At 44.2% G+C, this 27386-nt stretch overlaps 1 protein-coding gene across 1 annotated transcript; it reads left to right on the top strand.

The window, feature by feature from the left end:
* Positions 1-326: 326 nt before the first annotated feature.
* Positions 327-26478, top strand: fndc5a (fibronectin type III domain containing 5a). Its single transcript, XM_030044915.1, has 6 exons — positions 327-483; positions 15445-15560; positions 18101-18299; positions 25119-25208; positions 25452-25585; positions 26419-26478. Exons 1-6 carry the CDS (start codon positions 327-329, stop codon positions 26476-26478), a joined length of 756 nt encoding a protein of 251 aa, XP_029900775.1.
* The last annotated feature ends 908 nt before the right edge of the window (positions 26479-27386 follow it).

Raw genomic sequence — 27386 nt, 5'->3', positions numbered from 1 at the left:
CACACACACACACACACACACACACACACACACAGACAGACAGTGGCTGGTTGGTGGATGCAGGTTGCAAAGGGCGAGGAGACAGTCGAGGCTCGGCCGGTCGAGGCTGCACGTCATGCTGTTGAATGAATGGAGGTGCTGCTGAAGCTGAAGCGCTGTCCGAGGTGCTGAAACGCTGTCCGAGGTGCTGAAACGCCGCCGCCGCCGCCGCCTCGCCGCCGAACCCGGTCTGCATACTGTATGGGGGGCTCTACTGTATCTGCCGCAAGCGCTGACGGACTGTCGTTGTCCTTTTCAGTCGAGACAATACGCATGAACTGACGTGAATGCCGAGCAACACAACACAGCACAACACTTCGGTGGTTAACACAGCCCCCCTGGTCAGAGTAAATGGGACCACACGTCCTCCTCACAGCGTTAGAAAGATGGAGAGATTTTTCCTGCTCATCCTCAGCTGTCTCGGCGTCCCTCGAGCCACAGCGGGTAAGTTTATGTGTATGTGCAATTACAGGATGTTTGGGTGTTTTTTTGTTTTTCTTCTTTTTTTTCCAGCGCAGCAGCCTGCACCCAGCGCTTGCCTTGCAGACACAATTGATGTTCTGTTACCATGTTAAAGGAACAATAGAGGGATTGCAGCAGCATGTATGTGTTAAAATAGCGCTGGGTTGAGCGGACCTGTGTTTTGTATGCTGGTCCTTATTCTCTACAGAATGGGAGATGTTGCGTAGCCTGTTGTATTTGTGGTAAAAGGTGACTGTGTTTGCAGGCTGTGTTAGTGGCATTCCCATGCTGTCATCTGTAAGGTAACAAATATTAAGCGGCATCATGATTCGTCGTTTGAATTTGAATTCACCACAACCGGGTAGTTCAGTGTGTGTGTGTGTGTGTGTGTGTGTGTGTGTGTGTGTGTGTGTGTGTGTGTGTGTGTGTGTGTGTGTGTGCGCGCGCGCGCGCGCGCGTGTGTGGATAATTCGGCAACCGACAATGAATTACAATAGCTTCAAACAGTTGTCATGTGGTTTGGCGCACGCACGCGCACGCGCAGGCACAAAAACACGTTGATTTAGATTAGTGGGGCTGAATTGACCTATAACAAACTAGTTTATCGACTGTGGACTTAAAGAATTCTCTTTCTCTCTCTCTCCCTCTGTATGTGTGTGTGTGTGTGTGTGTGTGTGTGTGTGGACTGGGGGGGTTTTGTTGGGGGGTTTGTGTTGATGCCCAGCCGAGTTGACCTTTGAATCTCATTTAAGCCAGCCACTGCACACACAGATGGAGAAACATCACTTTGTCACTCCTTTCTTCTGACCAAGCTTGAGTATTCTTCTCCTTCATCGCAGAAATTAGAATAAATATGGGTGAAGAGCTGCATCATGTTTTGCTCAGACACTTGCCTACATGGACTATTCGTGGACACTTTGGCCCATGTAGTTACTCCACAGCAGGAGTCCAGTGTTAGATGGACCACAGTGAAGTGCTCGTCACCACTCGAGAGACCTGATTGGATTACAGAAGAGCCACACTGCTCATCTCCCATAGATCCATGGAAACACCAGCGATGCGTGCCTCTCATGTACTGTAACAAGTATGTGTGAAGCTATGAAGCATGGTGCTGAGAGCCCAAGCTGTTCACACACTCTCTCTTTCACACACACACACACAAACACACTGAGCTGTGTCTATGACCTCTTGCTGTGATAGAGCACCACAAATCACGTTGACACCCTCCTGCCATCAAAATGCACCTCTGGTCCGCTCGGCGTCCTCCCACTCCTCAACCTTTCCACCAACAATGGATCGCTGTGTTCGCCCGCCCTCCTCGCTGTGCCAGTCATTCTCCTCATACACACACACACACACCCTCTCATATACAGTTTACTGACACACACAGATTGCTCACTACACACTCTCTCTCCATCTCCATCTCTCTCTGTCTCTTTCTCGCACACAAAAAGATGAGTAATGATCTCTCTCTGATTGTTTTCTACTCTCTTTTATCTTGCACACAAAATACATTTTATATAAGCACATCAGTTCCAATAGGTGTTAAATGGTATGACTATAATTGAAGCTGGGGCTCATGACTACATTTTGATGACTAATTCAAACAAGCTTTACTATACAAAGAGGCACTTTAGATGAATGTACTATGTTCATGAATATTGCATTATGTGACAGTCTGAGGTTTTCTAGAGGTATTTATGCAAAAATAGACAAAGTATATTATTTCATATGTAAAAGTATAGAAAATTGCATAGTTTTGGACATAATATAGAGCCAGTAATCAACTGTGCACCATTTTTCTCATATAACCAAATACAGAAACCTGAAATGGGATGCATAAAGTCATCAGATGATCACTGGCTTTTATTGTTAGCTGAAATGCCGGGAAATTAAACCTGCAGGCTAAAATGAAATCTTATATCACAAGTGTTAGCTTTTCATTGCAATTTAAATCAATGCAACTTTGATACTTAGAGACCCACTGTTGGAAAACCAGGCCAAATCGATGCCAAGGCAGAACGATGGACTGACAGAAGTGTGTGGGTGAGCACCACGGCGCCATAAACTTTACAGTACAGTGACGTCTTTACTGTGTCTGTTTATGGTGACTCATAAACAGGCTGTGATCCGGGGAAAGGAAAGGTAATGTTTCCATTTAAAATGTAAATCGACTCCCAAACACATTCATCTAAATGAGGCCATAAATCCTTGCAGCCCATTTTCCTTGGCCCCTAACAGTTCTACCTTTAAAAAAAAAAAAGTAAAAAAAAAAAAAAAAGAGGGAAAATCAATGAATCAGTCAACAAATTAAGCAGTGATGCAATCAATACGAAGGCTCCAGGCAAAGCTCTTTGTTCGAGAGACGTTTGTGGTAACAGACAAAATTGAAGCTGAATCTTTACAGAGGGATTTCTATGTTGCCAAAAAAAAAAAAAAAAACTAGAAAATTTGGCAATCATCATTTTGGCAACACATTCTAAGTGATCACACTATATTATAGGTCAAGTGCCAATCCATCTACCATCCATACAGAGGAATTATAGGCCTCATCTGTGAAACCCAAAGTTTGTAAAAATGACCTATCATTTCCTCTAGTACGCCATATTTCCATCAGACTAGACACAGGGTTATATTTGTGAACATCTTTTGCAAAAAAAAAAAAAAAAAAAAAAACATTCAGGTAGGAAATCATCTCATTTTATCGTCAGAGATATGTTGATCAAGCCCGCGGGAAGGTGCCGTGGTTTCATAAGACAGGCTTCTCTCTGTGCTGTGTGCCATCCATACTATCTGAAGCAACCTTGCACACAAACATTTGTTGATGCTTTAAGGATCATTCCCTAGATCAATATGCCATACTGCATTATTCAATAAAAAATCCTCCCGGGCTCTGATGTTATTATTTCCAGACGGTAGTTTTATTACATGCATGAAGTGAGTGATCATCGTTGCATGCATACAAAGTCTGATCAGCTGTGTCTGAGGCTGAGACAGCAGTGAGGAGGGCTCATGTTCATGTAGTAGGTGCAGTCCAGTTCTGGAAATGAGGAGATCACCGACTTCAGCATGTGCAGCACACACAACAGAGTAAACAAGTGTTGCATGTTGTATTTTCTTAGTCCCCTTAATGCTAAGCTGGTCCCTTCATTTTACTCAAATATGTGTGTGTGTGTGTGTGTGTGTGTGTGTGTGTGTGTGTGTGTGTGTGTGTGTGTGTGTGTGTGTGCGTGCGTGCGTGTGCGTGTGCGTGTGCGTGCATGTGCCTCAGACCTGCTCGTTATCTAGGGCAGCTTCTTGATTGGAGGGCTGAATCATCACCGTTTCCCCTGAATAGGCTCTTTACCAGGGCAGAAAAGGGAAGGGGAAGAGTGTGTGTATGTATTTAAGTGTTGGAAGAGGAAATATAATTTTGCATGTGTGTGTGTGTGTGTGTGTGTGTGTGTGTGAATATCTGATGCGAGCCTGCCCCCAACCAATTGTGTGTACGCAATTTGCTTTGAGTCCAAGTGCGTTTCCTAGGCCTACAATCTTGTGAAAGCGGCCCATCGTACATTTTGTTTTACATGAGCTTCTTATGAAACAGTTTCTTTTCACAAACTGTTTAATCGGGGACAGTAAATCATACAGGGACTGCATTTTCAGCTTGCAACCATGTCGCGGCAGATGTTAGGGGGTTGAAAGGAAAATAACTTAATGTCTTACCATTGCAACAGTGTTAAAGCTCCGTGCCACCACAGAAGAAAGCCAGAGAGTTCATAGTGCTGTCTGCATTGTGTCGGTACAAGATGACAGTAGAACAAACTGGTGAGCAGCTTACTTTTCATTTTGAAGATTTAAATGTTAAGCCATAAAGGTAGCAGTAATAGTAGTGCCCAAAGTAGCACTAATAATTTATTAGTCCCATTCTGAGAAAATTCTTCATCTAAGGAGCATCACTTGTAATGCAAGACCAACCCAAACATGCACACCATCCGTATCTGGACCAAGCAGGCAGATCAGGCAAAAATCCACTGCACAGTTTCATTGCACTGAGAATAATCGGGCCTTAATGAACCTCTCTGTGCAAACATCTTGGGAAGTATAACCATAAGCACTATCTTCACTTGCTCAGTTTTATTCATTAAAGCACAAGGCCAAAATCATCATCAGGCATTAAGAACAATAAGCACAACAAAAACAACAACAACAAAAATCATACCAAAGGGTATCAGCCAATCAGCCAGTCAGCTCATGTGTCATTAGTAGTGATTAGATACACCTGAGAGTCTTTTTGATCGATATCAGGTATAAAAACATCACAGAAAAAAAGATGATTTGACATTTTCAAGTACATATACATGGAAACTACAAATACAACAATACGAATATGGATTAATGTAAAATGGGCTGAAATAAGCATAGGCACTACAATTTAGCTGGACCTATCCAGACATGGACTATAGGCAGGGGTTAGGAGCAATAAATGTTGCATTTACACTGTGGGAAACACATAGCACCGGTGAACTCAAATGCGTGTAAATAAATCATCAAAAATGCAAATATAAAAACATATGAAGGTTTTTTTTGTTTTGTGTTTCTTGTTTTTTTTTACCTTGACACAGCTTCTGTGTTGAATCAGCACACTGTGACGGTCTGGGATAAACTGCACTGAAATATGTCTCCTCTCTCTTCATTAATCAAAGAACAGCTAATGAAAGATTGATTTATTACATACAAGGAACAAACATAGCAGGAAGTGCCAGCCACAGTGCGAATCCGCTGATGTGGTTTATGAGCGTGTCTACGTGCAGTTTCATGTTTGTTTAGCTGCATACACAGGAGGTAGGCCTGGAGTCTAAGTGTATATCCATGAACAGCAATGTCTGTCTGTGTGTGTATGTGTACATATGGGTGATAAGGAGAGGAAACGTGGATGAGTCTGAGACCCAGAATGCAGTGCAGAAGCCGGGACAAAGCCTTCATTTACAGCCGGACTGAGCCTGACTTGACATAGGCGATGTATTTTTGGAGCAGTGAGAGAGCGAGAAAGAAAGAAAGAAAAAGAAAGAAAGAAAGAGAAGTTACAGTTCAGAGCCTATCCTTGCTCTCAGGCTAGGCTGCACAAGTGGCCCACATAAAAACAACTAATAGTGTCACCTTGGCAAGTTGAATCAACACTTGCTCACAGTGTCCATTCATGTTCCTCTTACTGTACAACCAGCAGTGCCTCTTTCTATCAACGGGCTCCTGCTGCTGCTCTTTCCTCTAGCACCTCATCAGTCTCTTCTCCTTTCAAAAAAAAAGAGAAAAAAACACTTTTTTCTCCTTCTGCCCTGAGAGTTTGCTGATAGCTTAGTAAGAAACAGATGAATGGACCAACGGCCTTGTGGTTAACAGTGAGAGCTCGCTGTTATGGCGGCGGCACTGTGATTCAGAAGCAAGGGCAGAAATGGCTCAACATTCACAAACTAAACTGTTTCTCAGAAAATGTCATCATTTTCTCAGTTGGTAAAATCAAGCCGTCTGCTAGTGTGTTCACAGACGTTCATTGAGATCAGGTAGACATGTTTTTGCTGGAGAAGGAATGAAGCGAGTGCAGAGGACAGACTGATGCGCTCCTCTGGACGCTGGACTCAAATGCAGCCAGTTACTTGGATTTTCCAGTTTATGATCTAACACATCAGTTCTCAACCTGGGGTCAGGGGACCCACAGGGGACATTGACAGGGTTCCAGGGGACCCAAGAAAAATGGGGAATATTTTAATTTCACTGTTATTTCACTGACTAGAAGTTAACCCGAGGAGAGAATGAATAAGAATGACTGTTATATTCATAGGCTTCACACTTTTCACTGTTGATCTGCCAATCTACAGTACAGACAGTTATGGAATAACTAAATCTTATCAGATGGGGATCGACATCTAAGACGACATCTTATTAAATACTGATTCGTGTCCTGATGTGTATCAGTTTGGGGGCCATGACACCAAAATGTTTGAGAACCATCAACCATACAGTGGTGCAATGAATGAGTGAATCAATCAATCAGCATTAGACTGCAGTTCAGGCAATCTGAGCTTTCTGTCCGGGAAATATAGAAATTAATTTTCCCTCCTTGAGATCAAGGATAAAAAGACAGTGGTGCGTTGTGGTGTACGTGCAGGTGCGAGAACTTTATCCACATGGAAGAACAGTAATTCTTATCTTCCGAAGCACCTAGTAAAACAACACGCTTCTACAAAGCTAATCACAAAAGACCTTGCCTCTGCCGGCCCAGGAGGAGCCGCTCCACCCAAACAGTCGAGGCTTGATTTTAAATCCAAGATTTTGTCTGCACAGTCTGTAAGCCAGGCAGAACTAAACGGACTGCTTGACAGGTATCAGGTCAAAGACAGTGTCAATACTTGAGTCTGTTGCCCTCAGACAACTAATTAGCAAAATACCAGTGACAAAGAGCTGATGTGTGATTAAGAGAATTGAAGCCCACATTTAAAAGCGATGCAGAAGTGAGCGCCCTTACTAAGCAATCGTTTTTACATGCAGTAATAGGTAAAGTAATTCAATAGCTTTTCAGTAACGTAAACAACACTGATGTGTATGTGTTTGTGCGTACGCATGGGAGTGTGTGTTCTGTATTCCTCGATTTCTCCGACTTTTCCTCCTCCTCCAGTTTCCAGTTTCCCTCGGCAGCCCAGCAGAGCATAAAAATACTGTTTTTATTTGGCGCTGGGCGGTAAAGTCCTCTGGGGGAACGGCCCAGATGGTGTGTATTACATTAGAGCGGGCAGCAGCAGGGGACACAGGGCCCCTAAGACGTTACCTGTAGCTGTGTTCCCCCCAACACACACACACACACACACACACACACACACACACAGATACTCACAGTTATGTTCTTTCATTTCAATCTTTTCCTCACACTCCAAAAGTTGTTTGACAATGATACGGTGATGTTTAATTGATGTGAGCGTGTTTTTGCAAGACGAGGTGGGCCACACGGAGAGAAGAGGATGCTGGTGTTTGTCTTCCTGTTTGGAAATGTGTGTGTGTGTGTGTGTGTGTGTGTGTGTGTGTGTGTGTGTGTGTGTGTGTGTGTGTGATTTTGTGCCTGTCTGTCTATGTGTGGTGTGTGTCAATCTCCCGTCCCCGAACTCGGTGCTCGGGGCGCTCAGCAGGTCCTGCTCTCAGGGGGAATGCTGCCGAGACACAGAGGAGGAGAGGAGGCGACGGAGCCACAGGGACAGACGGAGGTGACGGAGTGAGAAAGAGAGAGAGAAAGCTAGCAACAGAATCATAGAGGAAATAAAGAGAGAGAGAGAGAAACCAAGAGAGAGAGAAAGAGAGAGAGGAAGAGAAAGAGAGAGAAAAACATGGAGAGTAAAAAAAAATCAGAGAGAGAACATTATTTGTCTTATCCCACTACACCTGTCTCCTACATTCCCAGTGCTCCCAGGCAGCTACTATAGGCATCACTTTACCAGCTGTGCTCAAGTCCTGAACAGATTAACAGGGAGAGAGAGAGAGAGAGAGAGAGAGAGAGAGAGAGATGGTAAGTGTGAAGTGAAACACAGACAAAGGGAAAGTATATTATCTGGCACTAACATCATATTCATAACCTTACATCAAGAAGCTCTGAGCTCACGGATGACGCCTCCCGGCCGCGGGGAGGGATCGGGTGGTGGGGGGGTTGGAGATGGGCGGGAGGGGGTCCTGGATTCGAGAGTAGATTTCATTAGCAGTGGGCTTGTCAAATAATCAGCCTCACGGCACTCCTTTGCCTCCTTGAATTAGCTGGCTCGCATTCTCAGACTATACAATGCCGCATTGATTTTCATACCCTGCCTTTTGACATTTAATTAGAGAGTTTGTGTGTGTATGCGTGTGTGTGTGTGTGTGTGTGTGTGTGTGTGTCCATGTGACAGAGAGAGAGTGAGAGATGCTGTTTTGCACTAACCACCGCCCACCCCACCACCCCCTGCTTTTTGTAGCTCTCATGGCCAACGGGGCTGGAAAATTCATTTCCTAAGAGTAAATAACTCATTTCTCTACACAGGGACAAAAAGACCCTTAGGTGTGTTTATCTGACAGTGCTGGCTAGTGGTGGGCCACTGTTTACACAGCCTGAATGGACCACAGAGAACGCAGCGGGACTATTCACACACCCAAAACACACACTAACTCACACACGCGTACACACACAGAAACACACATATAGACTCCCACCGTCCCACACGCATTAAGTACAGCCCAGCCGAGATAGCATTCTGCATCCTAAATGAGCCTTTTCAACTCTTTGTCATTACAAATGCATGCGGCACAGCGGAGCTCTGTTCAAACTCACAGAACTTTATTTTAAATGCCAGTGGAGATGCCAGGGTTTCCAAAGATACCAAGTATATCCTGCTGAATTAATGAGAAACGAGTATAAAATGATGCTCAAGACATCCAGATATTTTTGTTTAATGTCATGCCGCAGCCATAAAACAACGACCTTTGATTTTTGATTTGTATGTCACTCGGTAAAAGTGTAATCGAGCTCCAGTGAAGCGCTGCAGCCTGCTGATACAGACTATATGTGACGCTGTCTTACAATATGGAAAAAAAGCTGCTGCAGTTCAAGGGGTTCAAATCTATAGAAACACAGTACTCTGGCGCTGTAGCAATCCTCCTTATAACCTCATGGTTGCAGATAAACAACCAGTGTGTGAACTCCACACCTGCCCACACTGTAAACCTGGAGGCCAGCAGCCAACGTGTGACGAGCATGAAGCTAACTGAGCAGTCGATCGCAGAAAAGCACACGGGTGAGTCACAGATAGGCTACCGTCTCCCCTTTCACCCACCATCTCCTCCCTACGCCCAGATTCCCATTGAAGTGTCAGTTGCAGGCAGAGGGCTTTACACACCAGGCTGTGGAGCAGCTGCCAAAAAGCTCGACTGTAGTAGCGGTGCAGAAATATACCGAGGAGCGCTGGAGAGACAGACGGAGATGAAAAGAGAGAGACAAAAACAAGAGAGAAGGTGCGGGGGAAGGGGAGCAGGTTAAAGCCAAATGCCCATTACAGTCAGAAAAATAGACGTTGAAGGCAAGTGTGAGAGGGGGGGGGAAGGGGAAGGGGGAAAAAATGGGAAAATGTATACTGTGAGGTGGATTTTCTCTCACAAAGGCAGTATCGGATGCACATCCTAGAGCTCCACCAGTTGCCGCGTGTAATAAATGGCAGGACAAAGCGAAAGAAAAAATAGACCTTTTTTTTTTTTTTTCTCTGAATCACAGCTGCTTTTTTGTGTTTTATTCAGCTTTTCAGCCCGGCGTATGGAAAATGGGCCTTGACTCATTGGAACAGCCAGGGGAACAAGGTGGATTTTCTCATGCAGGAGTAACAAGCGTTCAAATAAAAGTCCGTCTTGAGCTTTTCGCGCTAATGAAGCACACAACAGTCCGGCTGTAATAACGCCACAGTAAGAGATAATGCGGCAATCATACACACACACAAACAGCTCACCAGCTATATGTCCGTGTGTGTGTGTGTGTGGACATAAGTGTGCATAAGTGTGTGCATGTGCTGCAGGTGTTTGTCCACAAGGACAAAGCCACGTGCCAAGGTCCCCTTCTCTCACATGTGAGGCCAAACTACAGCTCAGCAGAAAATCCTGATGGCTCTACCACGGCACATTAACTATGAATGAGGCGAGCCGGCGCTCCTGACAGCCGCATGTAATGGCGCGGCGAAGCAACTGCAACACCAAAGCGCTACGACTGCACGTCGGAGGCAAAACAAGCGCGAGCCACTTGTGATTCCCCGAGCGTCGGCGTGGGCTTTAGCCCTGGAAGTTGCTAATGAACATGTGTTAATTTATAGTCACTGGCTCCCGCTCCCTGCAGCCACATCACGGCTACCACAAAAGTTTATTTCTTTCCCCTGCTGGCTCCCGCTTTCATTCCTAATGCTCCCCGGTGGAAATACACACAAACACTTCAGAGAAAAGAAATGATACGACCGCTTCGAGATGCAACCCCAGTGGTTATTACACTGTGCATGCAAAGTGACTGTTTGCTTACTATTTACTATTAAACCGAGCTTGGCTTAGTGCGCTGAGCATGATTGAGTGGCAGTGTGGCGATCCATGCGGCGCCTCACAGGGAGGAACAGGAAGTCGCAAAAACCCGGGGCCGGGGTGCTCGCTGTCTCCAACGCCAGATAACAGCAGAATATGAGACGGATTTTATGTTAGATTTTATGTTCGCTCCCAAGCCCACAGACCGCTCATTAGCATCCGAGGGAGCAGGAGCAGCCCAGGGGCCCTGACTTTGAGAAATGCTGTGCTAAGTTTTGCAGAGCCGTAATGAGGTGCTACAGATCGCTAATATTTCCCCACAGTGGAGAATGGAAATACACTTCCCTACTCTCCTTGCTGCACTCGGTGCTCACCATCGCTCAGCGTCAAACCCACTCCTGTCACAGGGAATTAGACAGCCGGAGCTTCAGTAGACCGGAGCCGGCAGCTGAAACACTCACAGGCTGCGCGCACCGAAACAGCCGCACGAGCAAAGATGGCCGCCCGGCTTTGAAGCCCATCAGTAGTTGGGCAGCTTTGCCAACAACGCAATCAAAAGTCACCGGAGAGTTTCATTCCGAAAAAACAAGATATCCACCCTTTGAATAATTGAACACCTACTCTTGCAAAATGACTGCAAGCAAGAAAATAAATTCCACTTTGCAACATGCTGGCGTAGTAGCCCAACTAAGATGCTTGCAAACAAAATAAAAGACATTTGAGCATTTTTTTTTTGTTTTTTTTTTTTAAACAAGGTGAAGATCAGATAAAAGAAAATCCCTCAGTACTTCACAGTGCTCTGCGTCCCCTCGCAGCACACTGTGTTCTCCACATTGCACCGCGTTGCCGAGTTGCTTGTTCGTTCTTGGGCTGCGGGCAACATTTCAACAAATTTGCTCAAAACTTCACATCTTGAAAGCGCTGAAGCTGATTTTACTTCAGGTGTTGGAGCGGCGTGGAGGCAGGGGGAGATGAGAAGAGATGCAGAGGGAGAGCGGGGAGGGTGTGAAGGCCCCGAGGAGGTGTGGGATGCGTTGATCCTGTCTTGCCAGGGTCAGCGGGGCATTTTGGTCGTCACCTAGACATGTACTAATTTGTTGGAGAGTGGAAAGAGAGAGCAAGAGAGGGAGAAAAAGAGAGAGATGGAGGAGGCAGAGAAACCTTCATTAAATAATGATAGGTTGTATTGATCATGGTTCACTGTTCACTGGAAGGATGTCACTCGAGTGTGTGAGAGAGTTTGTGTGTGAGTGTATACTGTAAAGGCACTGCAACTTGGCCCAGCTCTCCTTGACAGTACTTCCACTTCCACACACACACACTTCCACACATGCACACACACACACACACTTTCCCGGTGAGTTCTCTAATGAAGGAAGATATTAAGGAGCTGTCACCCTTGACACCACTCAGCATGGGCCAGACAACTGGCTGTCACTCTGATCACTGTGCTAACAAAGACATGCACACACACACACACACACATACACGCAGACACAAGGGACACCCACCATGGCTCAAAGTCACCCCCATCTCTCACAGTGCGGCGACAGTGCCACTGCAATGGGAGCGAGTGTATGAAGACATCTGTCTGGTGATTCATTAGAGCCGACTCTTCATGTCATGTGGATATTTAAGGCCTGCGGTCACGACCAGCATCCCTTAGTCCCTCGGCGGTAATGCGGGACAGGCACACGGACAAAGACAAGAGGAAAGGACGAGTGACCAGAAGTCGTGGGACGTGAGGACACACTGCGCAGGGATGAAACACTTTTTCAGTTTTTCCGACAGCCAGGGAGAAACATGGAGGGCTTTTGTTTCGCAAGGTTTCGCAAACATGAAGCCACTCTCGCACTTCCCTCCTCTGTCGCCTGCGATCCATCTGTAATACTTTTTCACTCCTTATTTATTCAAATAGGTTGCCTTGCTAAGGCTAGTATCTCCTGTTGAACAGAGACCTGAGAAAATACAATTTAATTTAGTCACCCATTCCAGCAGTAAAACAATCACTAATACCACCGAATGTGACAAAATAGTCACAAACATCATCGAAAATGTGAGATATTATGGCTTCCAAATAAAAATGCCAAAGTGCTTTGCTGTCTGTTCCCTTTAAAAAGAGAAATCAGTCGTGTGCAGATCGTAATTTTGGAGGGGTTTTTTTATTATTATTCCAAAGTAAGCAGCGCTGTGATTTGGTTCCAAAATGACTGGATTGAAGAGACGTGAGATGTGAGATGCGAGATACAGGGGCAGCTTCAGAGGCAGAGCCTTATAGATCAGACTGTTATCAGACTATTATGGAGAAGAATGAGAGGTAGAATGAGACCAGACTGATGCCATTATCACTCCTGAATGAGGGATCTCTCTATTCTATTCATGTCTATTCAGCTGCGTTCATGTAGTCAGCAGAGTTCAGTGGAAGTCGTGTTAAAAGTCAAACTCGGCTTCCCTTTCAATCCTCTTTCTCATTCGCAGTCTTTCATCTGTAATATCCAACAGCTCTCTTTTTTTTTTTTTTTTTGGATAAGGCTATTACCTCGCTGGGGCCCAAAGGGGAGAGACACTAGATAGACATTTCCCATTTTTAAGCACGTATACTTTTAGTATGTGTGTACGTGTACGTAAGTGTGTGTAAACAAAGCATTGATCTGTGTCAGAGTCAGAGAAATGAAGGTATCCCCCGAGGGCTACTGGGAGCTAAACGCTCGCTGTCACTGTGTTTTGTTGGCGGTCTGGGTCTAGTGTCAGCATCAGCGCCGCGAGAGAGATAGAGGGTTATTGCAAACGAAAGAGAGAGGAAGAGAGAGAGAGAGAGAGAGACGGAGAGAGAGATGATTAACAAAGAGATAATGAGCTTGATTTGTGACCCGGGATTGCTCGGTCCTATCGGCCCCTTTACACACCCGAGACGCCCGTCCCTCGGGCGCCAAATAAACGACGCACAGTACATAAAAGCAAAGACGGTCAAAGAGCCTCTTCAAACATCATCCTGAGCACAGAGATGAGGAGCTTCAGCAGGTTTCCATGTTGTCATCTATCGCCGATCAGGCCATCCATCAACCCGTCAACATCAGGCAGCACATGAGGCTGCTTTGTACCCTATAGTTTGGATTTGGTAGGTTGTTACTTAGCACATGCATGGGTGTGTATAAAAGTGTGATCGCCAGCAAACGTCAGGCTTGGATTACTGTGATTTATAGCCGTCGAAGGGCGAGTGAGCACTAACCTGTTCAATAACTCATTGACTGCATTAGTCAAATAGATTTATGTCCCATTAAAGCCAGGAGAGTAGCCCCCCGTCGCTGTTTATCTCTTTCAGTTTATTCTGCGTCTCGGCGAAAATCTCCATCAATCCCAAGTGTCTGAACTGATTGATAACACTGCAAGGTGGACATCAAAAAGTTTGGGCGTTGGGACAAAACCGCGGTGACGTTAGGAGGTCACTCAGTCAGTAGTCAGGCCCGTCTCGTCAGCGATGGACATTGACTGATTTGTGGCTCCGGCTGGAGACATTTGCACTTCAAATGATCTCAATGAGGAGGGAGACGTCGCGCAAACAATGGGGGCCGCGCAAACAACGTGAAAGCGAAATCAATTTTACCCTCATTTCTCCCAACGTGCTCGGCGAAGCCCAACGTGTCCTCTCCTCTTCTTCTCAGCCCCCTTTGATCCGTCACTTTGATCTGTACACTCATTCACGCAGGACTGTAATTATGCTCACTCGAGATCAAGTGTCAAAATTTGCCTCACACACAAATCAAACATGCTCATGCATTGATCATGGATGCAGACGCACTGACGTTGACGGCACCAGCTCAGCTCCCTGACCCACTTCCGCGCTGTCATCCATAAAGCAGCGCAGGTTTGTTAACATGCTTTGATGCTGATGGTCAGATGTGTGTGCGCCTGTGCAATTTGGTGTGGATGGGGATGTGCAGACGGGGCCGGTGTAAAATAGATTATTAGAGAATCTTCTTACGCAACAGCTGAGGCCCCTGAAGTACACATTCACACACAAATATACACACTCGCACTCACACACTCTTAACTACACGGCAAAACTAAATCATTACTCTAAAATCTTGTATCCTCTGACCCTAATTAAACCGTAGGTGCATGTGGAACATGAAATATGGCACCTGGGTAAAAAATATGCGCATACACGCACACACACGCACAGGCACACTCACACACAAGCCAGCCTAACTTCATTATGCATTCTACATGGAGCTGGGAGTATTTTACTGCAGTTAAACGTCAGTCTGTTTAAAATTCAGCAGTTTAAATATATTCATGTTTCCGTTTAATTGCATTTGTAGATAATTCAGATCCATAACTTCCCTGAATTCTTAAAAAAAAAAACTGAAACAGGGCAGTGATAGCACATCCACAGGAAGTGAGCGGCGAAATATACGGGTTGTTTCGGCGTTGTGCCCAATTATGAGCCAAACTCTGCAGTTTCAAGCAGAGACAGAGACAGTAAGAGCGAGGCAGAGACCGATGAAGCCATATTACTGTCTAAGCGTAGAGATTGCGTCCATCCATCCATTCACGCCATACATATTTTATCTTCCAGGCCTCAGGCAGAACTCCTGTAACACTCTAAGGTCTTATTATATTCCTCTGCGCCCAGTCATTGATTGCACCTTACATAATGGATTTGGCCGGGCCGACTATTCATATGACTGATTTTTGTGCCTGCTGGCGTACATTTCTTCGGCTTCGGTTTAGATGGTGAGCAGGTGGAAAATAAAGCACTGAAATTGCCTCACAACATGGAAACTACAACAATCCTCTCTCTCTCTCTCTCTCTCTCTCTCTCTCTCTCTCTCTCTCTCTCTCTCTCTCTCTCTCTCTCTCTCTCTCTCTCGCTCTCTCTCTCTCTCTCTGTGTTTGCAGATAGCTTGGCGGCTCCCGTCAATGTGACCATCAAGGCGTTGAAGGCAAACTCTGCCGTGGTGACATGGGACATCCCAGAGGGAGACACCGTCATTGGCTTTGCCATCACACAACAGGTGATCAACACACACATGCACCCAGCCTGTCGATATATATCGTGTTCACAGATGGACCAGCGCTCAGTGCAAATATAGACTTTACACTAACAATGTAATGATTCATTCATTGTTGTGCTGCATCAATTACAATTTCCGCAGATTCAGCAGAAAAAAATAAATAGAATGAATCACTCTGACTTTGACCTTAAACGATACTGTAATGCTTTGAATTGATTCATTCACAACTAACATTGAACAAGAAGTCACTATCAGACTAGTGAACTGTATTTTTTGTCGATATTTTTTGGAGGATAAGTCATATTTAAGTCATTCTGATGACTTTTTTTTACATTTCAGAAAAAAGCATTGTCTTTGATTGTTGCACTTGTGAACTAAATGTATATAAAAGTTTGTTTAAAGGTACTGAATGAAATCGTAGACTCTAATTATGATTTTCAAACTCAAATGAAAAGAATCATCCTAAAAAAAATGTTCTCAATCACTGATGTTTAGAACAAAAAAAATGGTAACACTTTACAATAAGAGTACAACAATTAACGTTAGTTAATGTTAGTTACTGCCATAAAGGTTAATTAACTGTTAGTTAATGATTATTATGGCATTTACTAATGTTAATAATATCTACAAGAACCCTTAAATAACATATAAATTAATACCTTAGCATGAACAGCATTAGTACATGATTCTTTGACACATTAGTTAATGGTTAGTTAACTGTTACTTAATGTTTATTACCTGTTACTTAATGCTTATTATGGCATTAACTAACGTTAATTGTTGTACTCTTATTGTAAAGTGTTACCCCAAAAATAACATTAATATGCTATTAACATGCTATATAAGTTAGTATTTTCTCAGGTATGTATCATAAAATGTGCACTCACATTAGACGATGACGCAAAAGCTTAAAATAAAAGGATGTTTTATTCCACACAGCGGCATGCGGCCCTGTCTTGGGCCCTGCCGTGCTGAGATCATGTGACTCAGCATAACATTGTTGACTCTGTGGGGAATGCAGAGGCTGCGCTACACCAACAAAGACTTGCCAAAGCAATGTCACTTCTGAGGCTCTCACAAAGACAAGTTGCTTATTGGACCTTTAAATCAAATCATCAACGAGTGAATCGCAAATTGAATTGAATCTCTAATAAACCAAATATTCACATCCTCGCTTTACACACCGATGGGCAGAACACACACCCAGACAAACACATTTTGCATATGCTGATACACACAATAGACTCAAACCTACATCTAATGCACGCCATGGATCTTACAGTGCAATCACACCACAACACACACACTCCTTTATCTGCTCACAGGCCACTCAGACACACTACACACACACCTATGACATTAATCTGTGGCTATCAGCGGTTGTTTCCTGCCATCTCCGGCCCTCTTTATTGTGTCGTTCTCTCACAGTCAGCGGGTATTATGGGCTGTATCGCAGGACGCTCCTGTTGCCAGGACAATCCCGTCGGACCGCCTGTCTGCTCGCTGACAGTAGCAGACTGTGACAGCTCTGCGAAAGGGGAGAAGTGATATTATGCACTGCTGACACTCACATTCGCACACACACACTCACAGGCGACATCATTACTTTGCACGTGCCCTCAAACATTTATACCTTTAATTATATTTCTTTACGCAGGGCTGGCTGTTGTCCTGTGCTTTTATTTCACAGACACATGCACACAGCTACTGTATGTGCACTCACACACACACACACACACACACACACACACACACACAGTAATTCAGGGGGACATGATTCAGGAGGACAGGTGCAGAATCAGTGTGGGTCAGCTGTTCACAGTGAAACTGAGGTGTGTGTGTGTGTGAGGGAGAGAGAGAAAGAGAGAAAAAACTGAAAAGGCGAGGAAATGCCACTGTAATACTAAGATCACACACAAGCCTTTCAGGACAGGCAGTGTTAGTGATTTGAGCTCAAGTAGTGATACCAAACAGGTTAGAGTAAGAATTTTCAAATGTTTTCATGCTCTGCAAGTGGTTTTGGCCTTGCTACCCTGATATGAAAAGGCTTTTTTGGTGTGTGTGTGTTAAATATTAAATTCCTCACATGCTGCTCTTGAACACCGACAAATGTAGAGTCAGAGTCCTAGATACAGACATAATGTTAAAATAATCACATATGGCAGCAATTTCTGGAGAATTAAAGTGAAATTAAACTATTCCTCATTTTACTGAGGACCCCTGGAGCCACTCAAGGACCCCACTTTGAAAACTGTCTTTGATAATATACAGTTTATATTAATATCTTTTGTGCATTTTAGGAAACTATAACCCAGTCCACATCCTCAGTCTGGTCCTCTTTCCCCTTCTCCTGTTCTACTTTCACTTTCCCAGCTGTCAGACTGCTTGTGTGCTGCGTTTACGGTACAACATGGCATTTTTAGGTTGGTACAGTGAGGACTTTGTGTGTACCGTTGTGAAACAGTGTGTGAGTCGCCGTGCAACATCTGCCACATGGCTCTGGCTAGATCTGACGTTTCCTCCGTGTCGTTCTCCAACAGAAGAAGGACGTGCGCATGCTGCGGTTCATCCAGGAAGTCAACACCACCACGCGCTCCTGTGCATTATGGGATTTGGAGGAAGAAACAGACTACATTGTGCACGTCCAGTCCATCAGCATGTCTGGGCCGAGCCCGCTGAGCGAACCTCTGCGCTTCCGAACGCCCAAGGAGGCCGAGACACAGGCCTCCAAGAGTAAAGGTGACGGTGCACACAAACACAGACATTGATATTAAAGGAACAGTTCACCCAAAAAGATATTTTCCCATTTCTCCCAGTGCAATCTCACAGTTTCTGTGTGATTTGGCAAGGTTTCCACACGGTCTCCTTACATGGATGGATATTCAAAAACAATGACACGGATACGCAATATTTTGGGTGTGAAGAAATTAGCTGAGAACTATTTTCTGTTAAAGAACACCAGCAAACTGTTTACATCCACCCAACAAATATGAATTAGAGGCAAATAGATGCAGTTTAGGAAATAGTTCCCAGTGAAACTCTTCAGCCTGAGGGTTATGGATCATGTTGGATGGTTTTTTGGAAAGAGCTGTTACTGTTGAGTTTTTTTTTTTTTTTTTTCATGTAAATTTTGGATGGTTTGAGCTCCACAAGCAAACACCCATTCAACCCTGTTGTATTTGGGTGAAGGGAGACTGGGACGACTGTGGAAACCTCACCAAATAACACAAAAACTATCTGGATAGATTGCACGAGGGGTTAGTGAGAACTTTTTTTGTATTTTGTATTTTTGGCAAACTGTCCCTTTAACACTCAACTGATTTCCACTTACACTCCGCTCAGTCTCATGCAGTCAGCTCCTCGATCAATACCTCCACATGCAAAGAAGAAAAACTGCAAATTTCTACCCTCTGTTTCTGCATCTTTCTTGACAGCGAGTGCAGGAAGGGGCTCGGCCTTTTGACAATTTCTAGACTGATTTTGTCTAAAGACCAATAAAAATCAATGGGCACACAAAGCATGAAATGAAATTTCACAACAGAGCGCTCCTAAAGCTCACCCCCGCTGACCACAACTCAGGAATAAAATGACCGAAAGGCTGTACACTTGAGTGTGTATTGACGTGCCTCCTCCTACATGCCCCCGGTGCTGCCCTGTGATTTCTCCACGGAGAATCAAAATCTGAGGGGAGGCATTTGTCAGAGAGGAGGGAAGAGGGCCAAGAGGGAATAGGTAATCTATCTGCTGTTGGCCGGAGCCCTACTCCTTCTACTTTTTATTTCATTTCTACTCATCTCCCATGTGAGCCATTGCTTATACTTACACTCTAATCTTTCACAGTTTTCGGGAGCCAGAAGCAGCCTGAACCTCTGTCACAGTCGCGGAGAGTTTAAAAATTTAAAATGTAAACTCACACACAGCCGCTGCAGTCAGGACAAGCTCCCTCTGCCGCAGTCGCTCCAAAGCCGGGACTCCAGTCGTCTCCGTGTTCTCTCTGTTAGAGAAAGTATTTACACGAATCAATAGCTGCACAGGGTTCAGATAAACACCAGTGATTTTTTTTTCAGTCTAACTTTTCTTTCTTTTGTCTGTTTGCATGTGTGTGTGTGTGTGTGTGTGTGTGTGTGTGCTTCCTTGAGGTAAACGGCTGAGAGTTTCAGGCATGACTCAGTGCAGATAAAGCGAATGATGCAGCCCCATCATCTCCCTCTTTCTCATCCCTTGTACTTTATTTGACTTTGTTGTTGTTGTTGTTGTTGTTGTTTTTTCAAGATTCTCACATGGAGAATTTCTCAATTCGTGGTAGTGATTATTTCAATCTCAAAACAGCACCAATGTCCGACGGTGGTATATAATTTAGTCCGGCTGCTACATGCAGGAGAAAATCATCATCTAGTAAACCATTAGTTTGTCTGCAACACGAACATCTCACAAATGCAAGTGCGCAGAACATATGAACACAACTTTAAGAGGCAGATCTATAACTTACTCAATAAGAAAAAAAAGATTTCTTTTCATTTCTGCTGCAGCAACACAGCAATTACAGTTTTGCTCAAGCATACGCTTTTTTTTAAAAAGGTTTTACAGACTCAAAACCATTCAAACCCAAAACAGCTCCTGTACTTTTTAATCCATGAAAGTAAAGATGAAAGTAATTAGCATGCTCACTCTGAACCCACCTGCAGTTGTATATTTTGCTCTCTTTAGCGTAAAATAGTTCATGTTGTATTTTTTTTCAATATACACAGACAGCACCAGAGTCAATTCATTTAGGATGGGAGTGAATGGTAGTCTCTAATATTTTCTCAAATCTGAGCCCAATCCAAAGGTAAAGATGTGTTCAGCTTTTGACGCATACTGAATTAGAGTACCAAAATCCAAAATAAACATAAAACAGGAGCATTCCCCAAAAGCTCCAGTGGTTTGAATGTCATGCACTCAGTAATTTTCATGTCTGTGTTACGGCCCTGGCACAGCATAACCACAGACACAGATCGAGACAAAGATGTAATTATATGGAGAGGTAATTTAGCAGGTCAAGGCTGCATCCCCGAGGGCAGCCCTCCCCTCTCTTAATGATGTCGTCGAGTCGGATGCGAGGTTGATGCCTCGCTGAATGTTTATTTGCTTGTTTGATTTGAGTTATTGGAGGCTGCGAGAGGAAGCGTTTCCCTCAAGAGTACAGCAGCACTCTGCCTCGCTGAGGACTCAACAGGCCTCTGCCTCACTTCACCCGCTCACTCCTCCAGAAATGTGAGAACATACCCGCATAGGCAGGCTCTGCACACACACGTACATACACAGACACAGATGCACACACCAGTGAATTTCCCCATCATTACAAAACATTTCTGCGCTCCCAGACACATTTCCCCCTCCATGCACACATTTCTCAAAACGTCTCTCCAGACAGCAGCTCTGTGATTCATTATCCTTCACTCATATCCGCCAAATTCACAGTTTAGCGCAACACCAGACGACATCTTTCTGCGTCTCATTTGTGCTGCTTGTTCAAGGATGTCTGTTTAATTAGCTTAGCTGCTCTGTCCACAAAGAAAGCCTCTTGATGACAAACGGAAAGATGAACAGATGCGCTTGAAGTCAGTGGATGAAAGCTCAGTCTTTCAGTCTGGTTTTGTAAGGTTTCAGTATCCACTTTCCTCGTCAGAAGAAATGCTCAGCGCCACTCAAAATCAGTGAGACGGTGCATTAGCAGAGGTATGTTAGGCCTTTCTGTCTAGTCATTAACCAAAAAATGGTGCTTCAGTCTTTATGATTTCTGTCTAATTTGATGTGTAAAAAAATATTTCTGCAATGTTTCTCATTAGTGTCCATTTCTCTACCACTTCAGATCCATATAGGGATTAAATTAATATAATCCAGTGTGATATTATCATCTCATAAATCAAATCCACTTGGACAATGCCCCAACTATTCTATAGGCAAACAATGTTAATAATCCTTCAATCTTTTAATTTACATTAAAGCGAACGGAGATAGGGATATTGTGTTATAATCCCCAGCTGTGGAGTCATAGATAAAAACTGATTGCTCGCCAGAATTTAATGGGTTTTCAAGTGATCATGTGAACTTTCACTGAAAGGACAGACCCACGCAGTGAGAGCCAGAGTTATTGTAAAATTCAGGATGGATGAGCCGAATGAGCCAGAAAGAGAAAAACAGTGTTTTTTTCCTTTAGAAAAGTGATGCAACACAGAGGGGAGAGGAAGTGCGTATAGACAAAGGCTGGGTGATGTCAGTGTCTCTCAGTGCACCTGTTACTCTGGATTGGTTTATTTCATTGTCTTAATATGACAGGGGAAGTTTTCACCATCGTCCCTGAAACCACTCGGGCTTGCTTTTCCTGCGTGTCACGCTGATCTCCGTGGAAAGAGCAACGGATAAGCCTGAAATATTGGATTATTCCCTCTTTTCTTTCCCATTTCTTCTTTCACAATGGGTCTTTGGCTTTAGAAGATCAAAGGAAGCAGGAGAGATTAAAAAAACAGTGAAAACTGCACAAAACAGAAAGAAGAGACAATGGATCTGAGAGAAAGAGACAGAGAGAGAAACAGATGCTGACAGAGAGGTGGAAAAGAAAAACTCACATAGGAAGCAGCAATAAGGCAAAGCGATAAATCCTGTCAGTGAGTTCAAAACAGAAGACAATTAAACTCTGCCATCAAACTGACAGATTGCTCCCAGAGCTGACAACACACAACACAAATACACCAGCGCATGCATGCACACTGGCATATATGGACTCTTAGGTTTTCAGGCAAACCATTTGATTTGAAGCAGGCGCACTCCCTTGGAAAACTAAAAATACAGCAAACAAGGCTCAGTGGTCTCCTCAGACCTGATCAAGCGGGAACTTTCTCTGTCTGGCCCCGGAGGAAAAAAAAATCTCAAAAACCAGCTTTGAAAAAAAGGTAATCTTGGTCTTTTTTCAGTTTTCCACTTCTGGTCTCAAGCAGGAATTTGGCATGTAAATCAAAGCAGGGCTGCTTTATAATTCTGTAGGATATCTCCCCCAAATAACATCCCTCAGCTCTCCAACATCCTTAAGGATGAGCCAAACTATTCTTGGATTTTGTTTTGCACTGCCTGGCCATTCAGGTGGAAGTAACTGCACATGAAAGAAAGGGGGAAACTCACAGCTTCATCCTGTTTTGTTTGTTGTATGCTGCTTATGCACCTGAAAAGCCCTTTGAGACAGTTATTTGGGGTTCTAAATAAACTTAAACTTAATGTGAACTTGACTTTGGCTGCTGTAAAATAAAGATACAGTGCACTTCTTGGAATTTACCGTTTGCCAAAATTTTGCTCGGCTGCTGCTGGTATTATCATGTCATTTTCTAGCTCAGTAGCATGAAATAAACAGCCGTTCTTTATGGAAAGAACAAGTTTACAATGGCATTATCATACATACTCTGAAGTAAGCATCGCTGTACACACATCCATGATTGTGAATTAGCTCCATTCCTCTGGGAGAGAGGGTGGCACCTGTGCAGTGGCAAAACCAATCGATCAAACTTCATTATAAAGCACATCAATAAAATCAAATGCAATGTGCTTTCAAGTTAAACAACAGAGAACATTAAAGGGAAAGAGACAAAGACAATAAATTAAATAAGTACAGGAACAAACTCGGGCACGGGAACAAAACTTATAAACAGATTAACAACAAATCAGTTAAAAATCGGCACGACTAAAATGAGACAACTTTAAAAATCAAAGGAATTAAAAGATAAGGTATTTATAAAATGAATAAAAACACACAACTAAAGCCTGAGAATGAGCAAAGCTTAACAGGACAAGTTTGATTAAAAAAAAAATGCTGAAATGATGTTCTCTGTCACGGTTTTTATGTTGAGGAGTCATTTTTTAATTCACTGAATAAAGAAATATTTTGAGGCCTAACATCTGAACAGAAAATGCAGTTTTAAAGCCGGTTGGTCATAAAATCAGCCCCGTCCAGGGATTGGTCAGTGTGCATCAGTGTTGTTACAGCTGACCAATTAGCTCTAGGGAGGCTGGCTGGCAACAGTGTCAGGGGCCTCAGGCTGTTGTCCTTTGATTTGTTAATACTGGGCAACAGAGGCCGATCGATTGGGAGAATTGCTTGTTGCTAAAAGCTACTGGAGCGTGGGGTTTCTGCCACGCGGGGCCCTCAAAATGTCACTGACTGCCTCTAATAAAAGGATAGAGGTGTTCTCTACGCTGCGGTGAACTTTACATCCAGCCGCTGATTTCCACAGCATGTAGCAGCACAAGAAAAAAAAAAAAAAAGTTGCTGTATGGTATTGCTTTGTTCGATGAAAGCAGCAGTGAAAATGAACACTGGCAAAAAGGAGAAAAAGGTCTTTTGGTCATGTGTTCATTGTTAAAATCTACCAGTGGGATGAGATAATCCCTCTTGTTTCCATTGTTAATCAACTGGTCTCCCAAATGTGCTTGAATCAAGTGGCATTTTCTTCATCCTAGTGGGCTGATCTGCCTTACTCTGCACTATTTCGACATTTTTAGACTTACTCCCAGACAAAAGCATGAAATGAGAGAAACCGTATCAGTAACGAGAGGGATTATCTCATCCCACTGCAAGATTTTTTCACTTGTTTTAAGAAAAAAACAAGATTTTAACACTGAGTCTGTGACTAAATAACTTGTAAAAAGATTTTTTTTGCAGCGCACAGCATAACTCACATGTATAACCATGTGAGTTAACCATGTCTCCCTCTCTCTCTCTCTCTCTAACATGGAGCGATCTCCTGCAGCCCAGATGCAGCCTTTCCTATTCTCTTCATGTTCTGCCGCTCAGTGATCTTTTGACTCCACCAGGCGCCCATGTAGTTGTGCCTAATTGGGATCATGCAAGACACAGCTCCTTTGCTGCACGTGGAACTGTGTTTGTGTGTGTGTGTGTATGAAGCCTCACCTTAACAGGATCATAGTGAGGCGGTGCTCACTGACAGTCAGTCCCACTCAGGGATTTGGGAGGAATAGAGAGATCAGTTTCCACAATAGGGAGTGTCAAGTGCACCCGCCTCCCCGTACGGCTTACTGTGTCCACACACACTCACACAAACAGAAAATGGACACAGGTTTTTACAGCGAGTTTCATCAGTGTTCATCAATGAAAGATGCTGAGTGCTTTAGCGTGTTTTGGTTCAGGTGCTATTCCATACAGAAATATAATAAATATATGCATATATAGGGGACTTCCATATATATGTCCATATATGTACAAAAATATGCATCACTGAACGCCACTGTCATATTTGTATGTTGAACAGGCATTGGTGCACCTTTAATGCCATATGTGTTTTCATTACACATATATAAGTTATATGGGTTACACATATGTCACCATATCCAGAGGGGGATACAGTGTATGATATTAAACTTATATACTTATATATTGAACTTATATGCCCCTTTACTATTTGTAAAGGGGCATATAAGCTCATATATTCCATTTCTGTATGGGATTCAAACAGGAATCTGATCACACATTGAGCATTAAAGTGACACACACTGTGCTCTCTGCCCCCACAGACGAAGTGACCATGGAGGAGGTGGGCCAGACCACCCAGCTGAGGGCGGGGGAGCTCATCATCATCGTGGTGGTACTTATCATGTGGGCAGGTAAGGATGAAATGGTCCAGGATGAGCCAGGGACAGACAGACTTCACACACACACACACACGCACACACACGCACACAGTGTTTCTCTAGAGAGCCTAGCCAAGATAAGGCGAAATCCTCCTCTATCTTGGGTCAAAAGAGGGTGCATTCATTTGTCTTATGAGGTCGGTCATCATTACCCTTATGTGCCTCATCGGGGGATGAGCTGGCTAATTGGAGATGTGTTCTGCCTCCTCTTCCCAGGCGTGATCGCTCTCTTCTGCCGTCAGTACGACATCATCAAAGACAACGAGCCCAACAACAACAAGGACAAAGCCAAAAACTCCTCAGAGTGCAGCACTCCTGAGCACCCGACGGGGGGGCTGTTGCGCAGTAAGGTATAACCCACCCCCTCTCCTCCCCCCGGGTCCCTCCCCACCCAACGGCACCGGGCAGGTGAATGGTCCCGGCCACTTTTAGATTTTTTCCACTGGCACCCCATGTACACCCATCTGAACGTCCGCCTCATGACAGGCTAAACGAAACATGCCAAGTCCTTGTGCATGACTTTAACTACATTCAGCATCAAACAGGAAACATGCCACAGCAGGGGTTTTCAAACTTTTTTATCTTCTGGAGCCCCAAGTTAACTTCATTTAGCAGTGGACTCCCATTCGAAGTGATTTAGCCTTGATATGAAAAAAATGGTTTGTGTTAAGTGTTAAATTGTTTGAATGCCATACTTTAACACTAACAAATAGATCCAAAGTGGTGAGATCAAAACATAATGTTAAGCAAGCATTCATGGATTTTTTTTTGTATCATAACATTTTTTAATAATTTAAAATGTAGTGAAATTTAACCATTCCTCATTTTGCCGAGGACCTCTGGAAGCCATTAAAGGACCCCTGGGTGTCCCACACCTCACTTTGAAAACCACTGTGCTAGAGTAATGGATTATCATACATTCAGTTCACAACACATAATCTGCCACAGCCCCATATCATGTTCATTTGCTCCAATAGAACAAATCAAGCCAATTCAACCAACGCTGAAAAGAAAAATCAACAACAAAATGCCTCTGATTCATTCACTCTCTTGCTACAACCATCTGTAAAACATTTAGGGACCGAGGCATCCTCATTCTCATTACAGAATGCCAGTTTATTGTACGAGTCCTATCAGTCCTCCATCTTGCTCATAGCTGTCATCTCCCTCTTTCCTGCTGCAGTTCCCCAAGAACAACAACAACAACAATAGGACGCCATCTGTCAACATCATTGAGGTGTGACAGCCGGGACGCCTTCTCTTTATCCAAAAGACTTTGTGTTCTCGCAAACAAACGGGCCCCTTTCATGCCCATCTGCTTGTCGGGATGAGGCTGGGACTCTGTACGCGGCCCCTCGGCAGCGCCCCTTCTCCTTTGGCACCGGGCCTGGCGGCGCTGACGCCAACCTGCAGGACTCCAGGGACCGGGCACGGCCTGGCCGGAGCCGGTCTTAGAGCAGAGTCCGCAGTGGAGAGACTGTGGTGAGGGTTCACCGCCTCCACCGTGCTTAATCACTACCATGGGGCGACAGAGATAAGGGCCAAATGGCTTCAGCTGAGGAGAGACAGCAGATAAACAAACCCCCGGGACCAAGGCTGATAAACAGAGCCAGAGACCCATTATTTCTCTTTCTCTCTCTCCATCACCTCTTTCGGCTCTCTATCTCTCAGTGCATTATCAATGAACACAAACCAGCCCATTTCCCATTTGTGGGTCAGCACGGCGCCGAACACCGAGATCCATTCACTTTGTAGAAGTAAGCTCCCCTGTACTGTAATCTTCCCTCCACCGCTCAGAGCTTATTTTCCTCATAACATCCTGCTGTGATCCTTTGTTCAACAATTTAAGCATATTGTATACACCTTTTTCTACAGTTCCTCTTGTTTGGTCCAAGGTAGATCATTCTGGTATATACTGTAAGTGTATCAGTCTATTTTCCTATATTTATTTTTGACAAGGTGCCACCAGACCAGTTACTGCTCTGGTACCCATTTTTTAGGCCTCCCCTCGGGCAGAAAACTCTTTTTGCATCCTTTGGGAAATGTTTTCATTCGGCGAGCTTGTTTTCCCCCCTCAGGGAATCCAGACTCCACCTGGCTAATTTAGGATCCATTTCTGAGCTGAGATGCATCGAAACTGGATATGCATCA

The sequence above is a fragment of the Myripristis murdjan genome, chromosome 22 (genome assembly GCF_902150065.1).
Source record: "Myripristis murdjan chromosome 22, fMyrMur1.1, whole genome shotgun sequence".
Taxonomy (NCBI): domain Eukaryota; kingdom Metazoa; phylum Chordata; class Actinopteri; order Holocentriformes; family Holocentridae; genus Myripristis; species Myripristis murdjan.
This window is presented reverse-complemented; position numbering and strand designations above follow the sequence as displayed.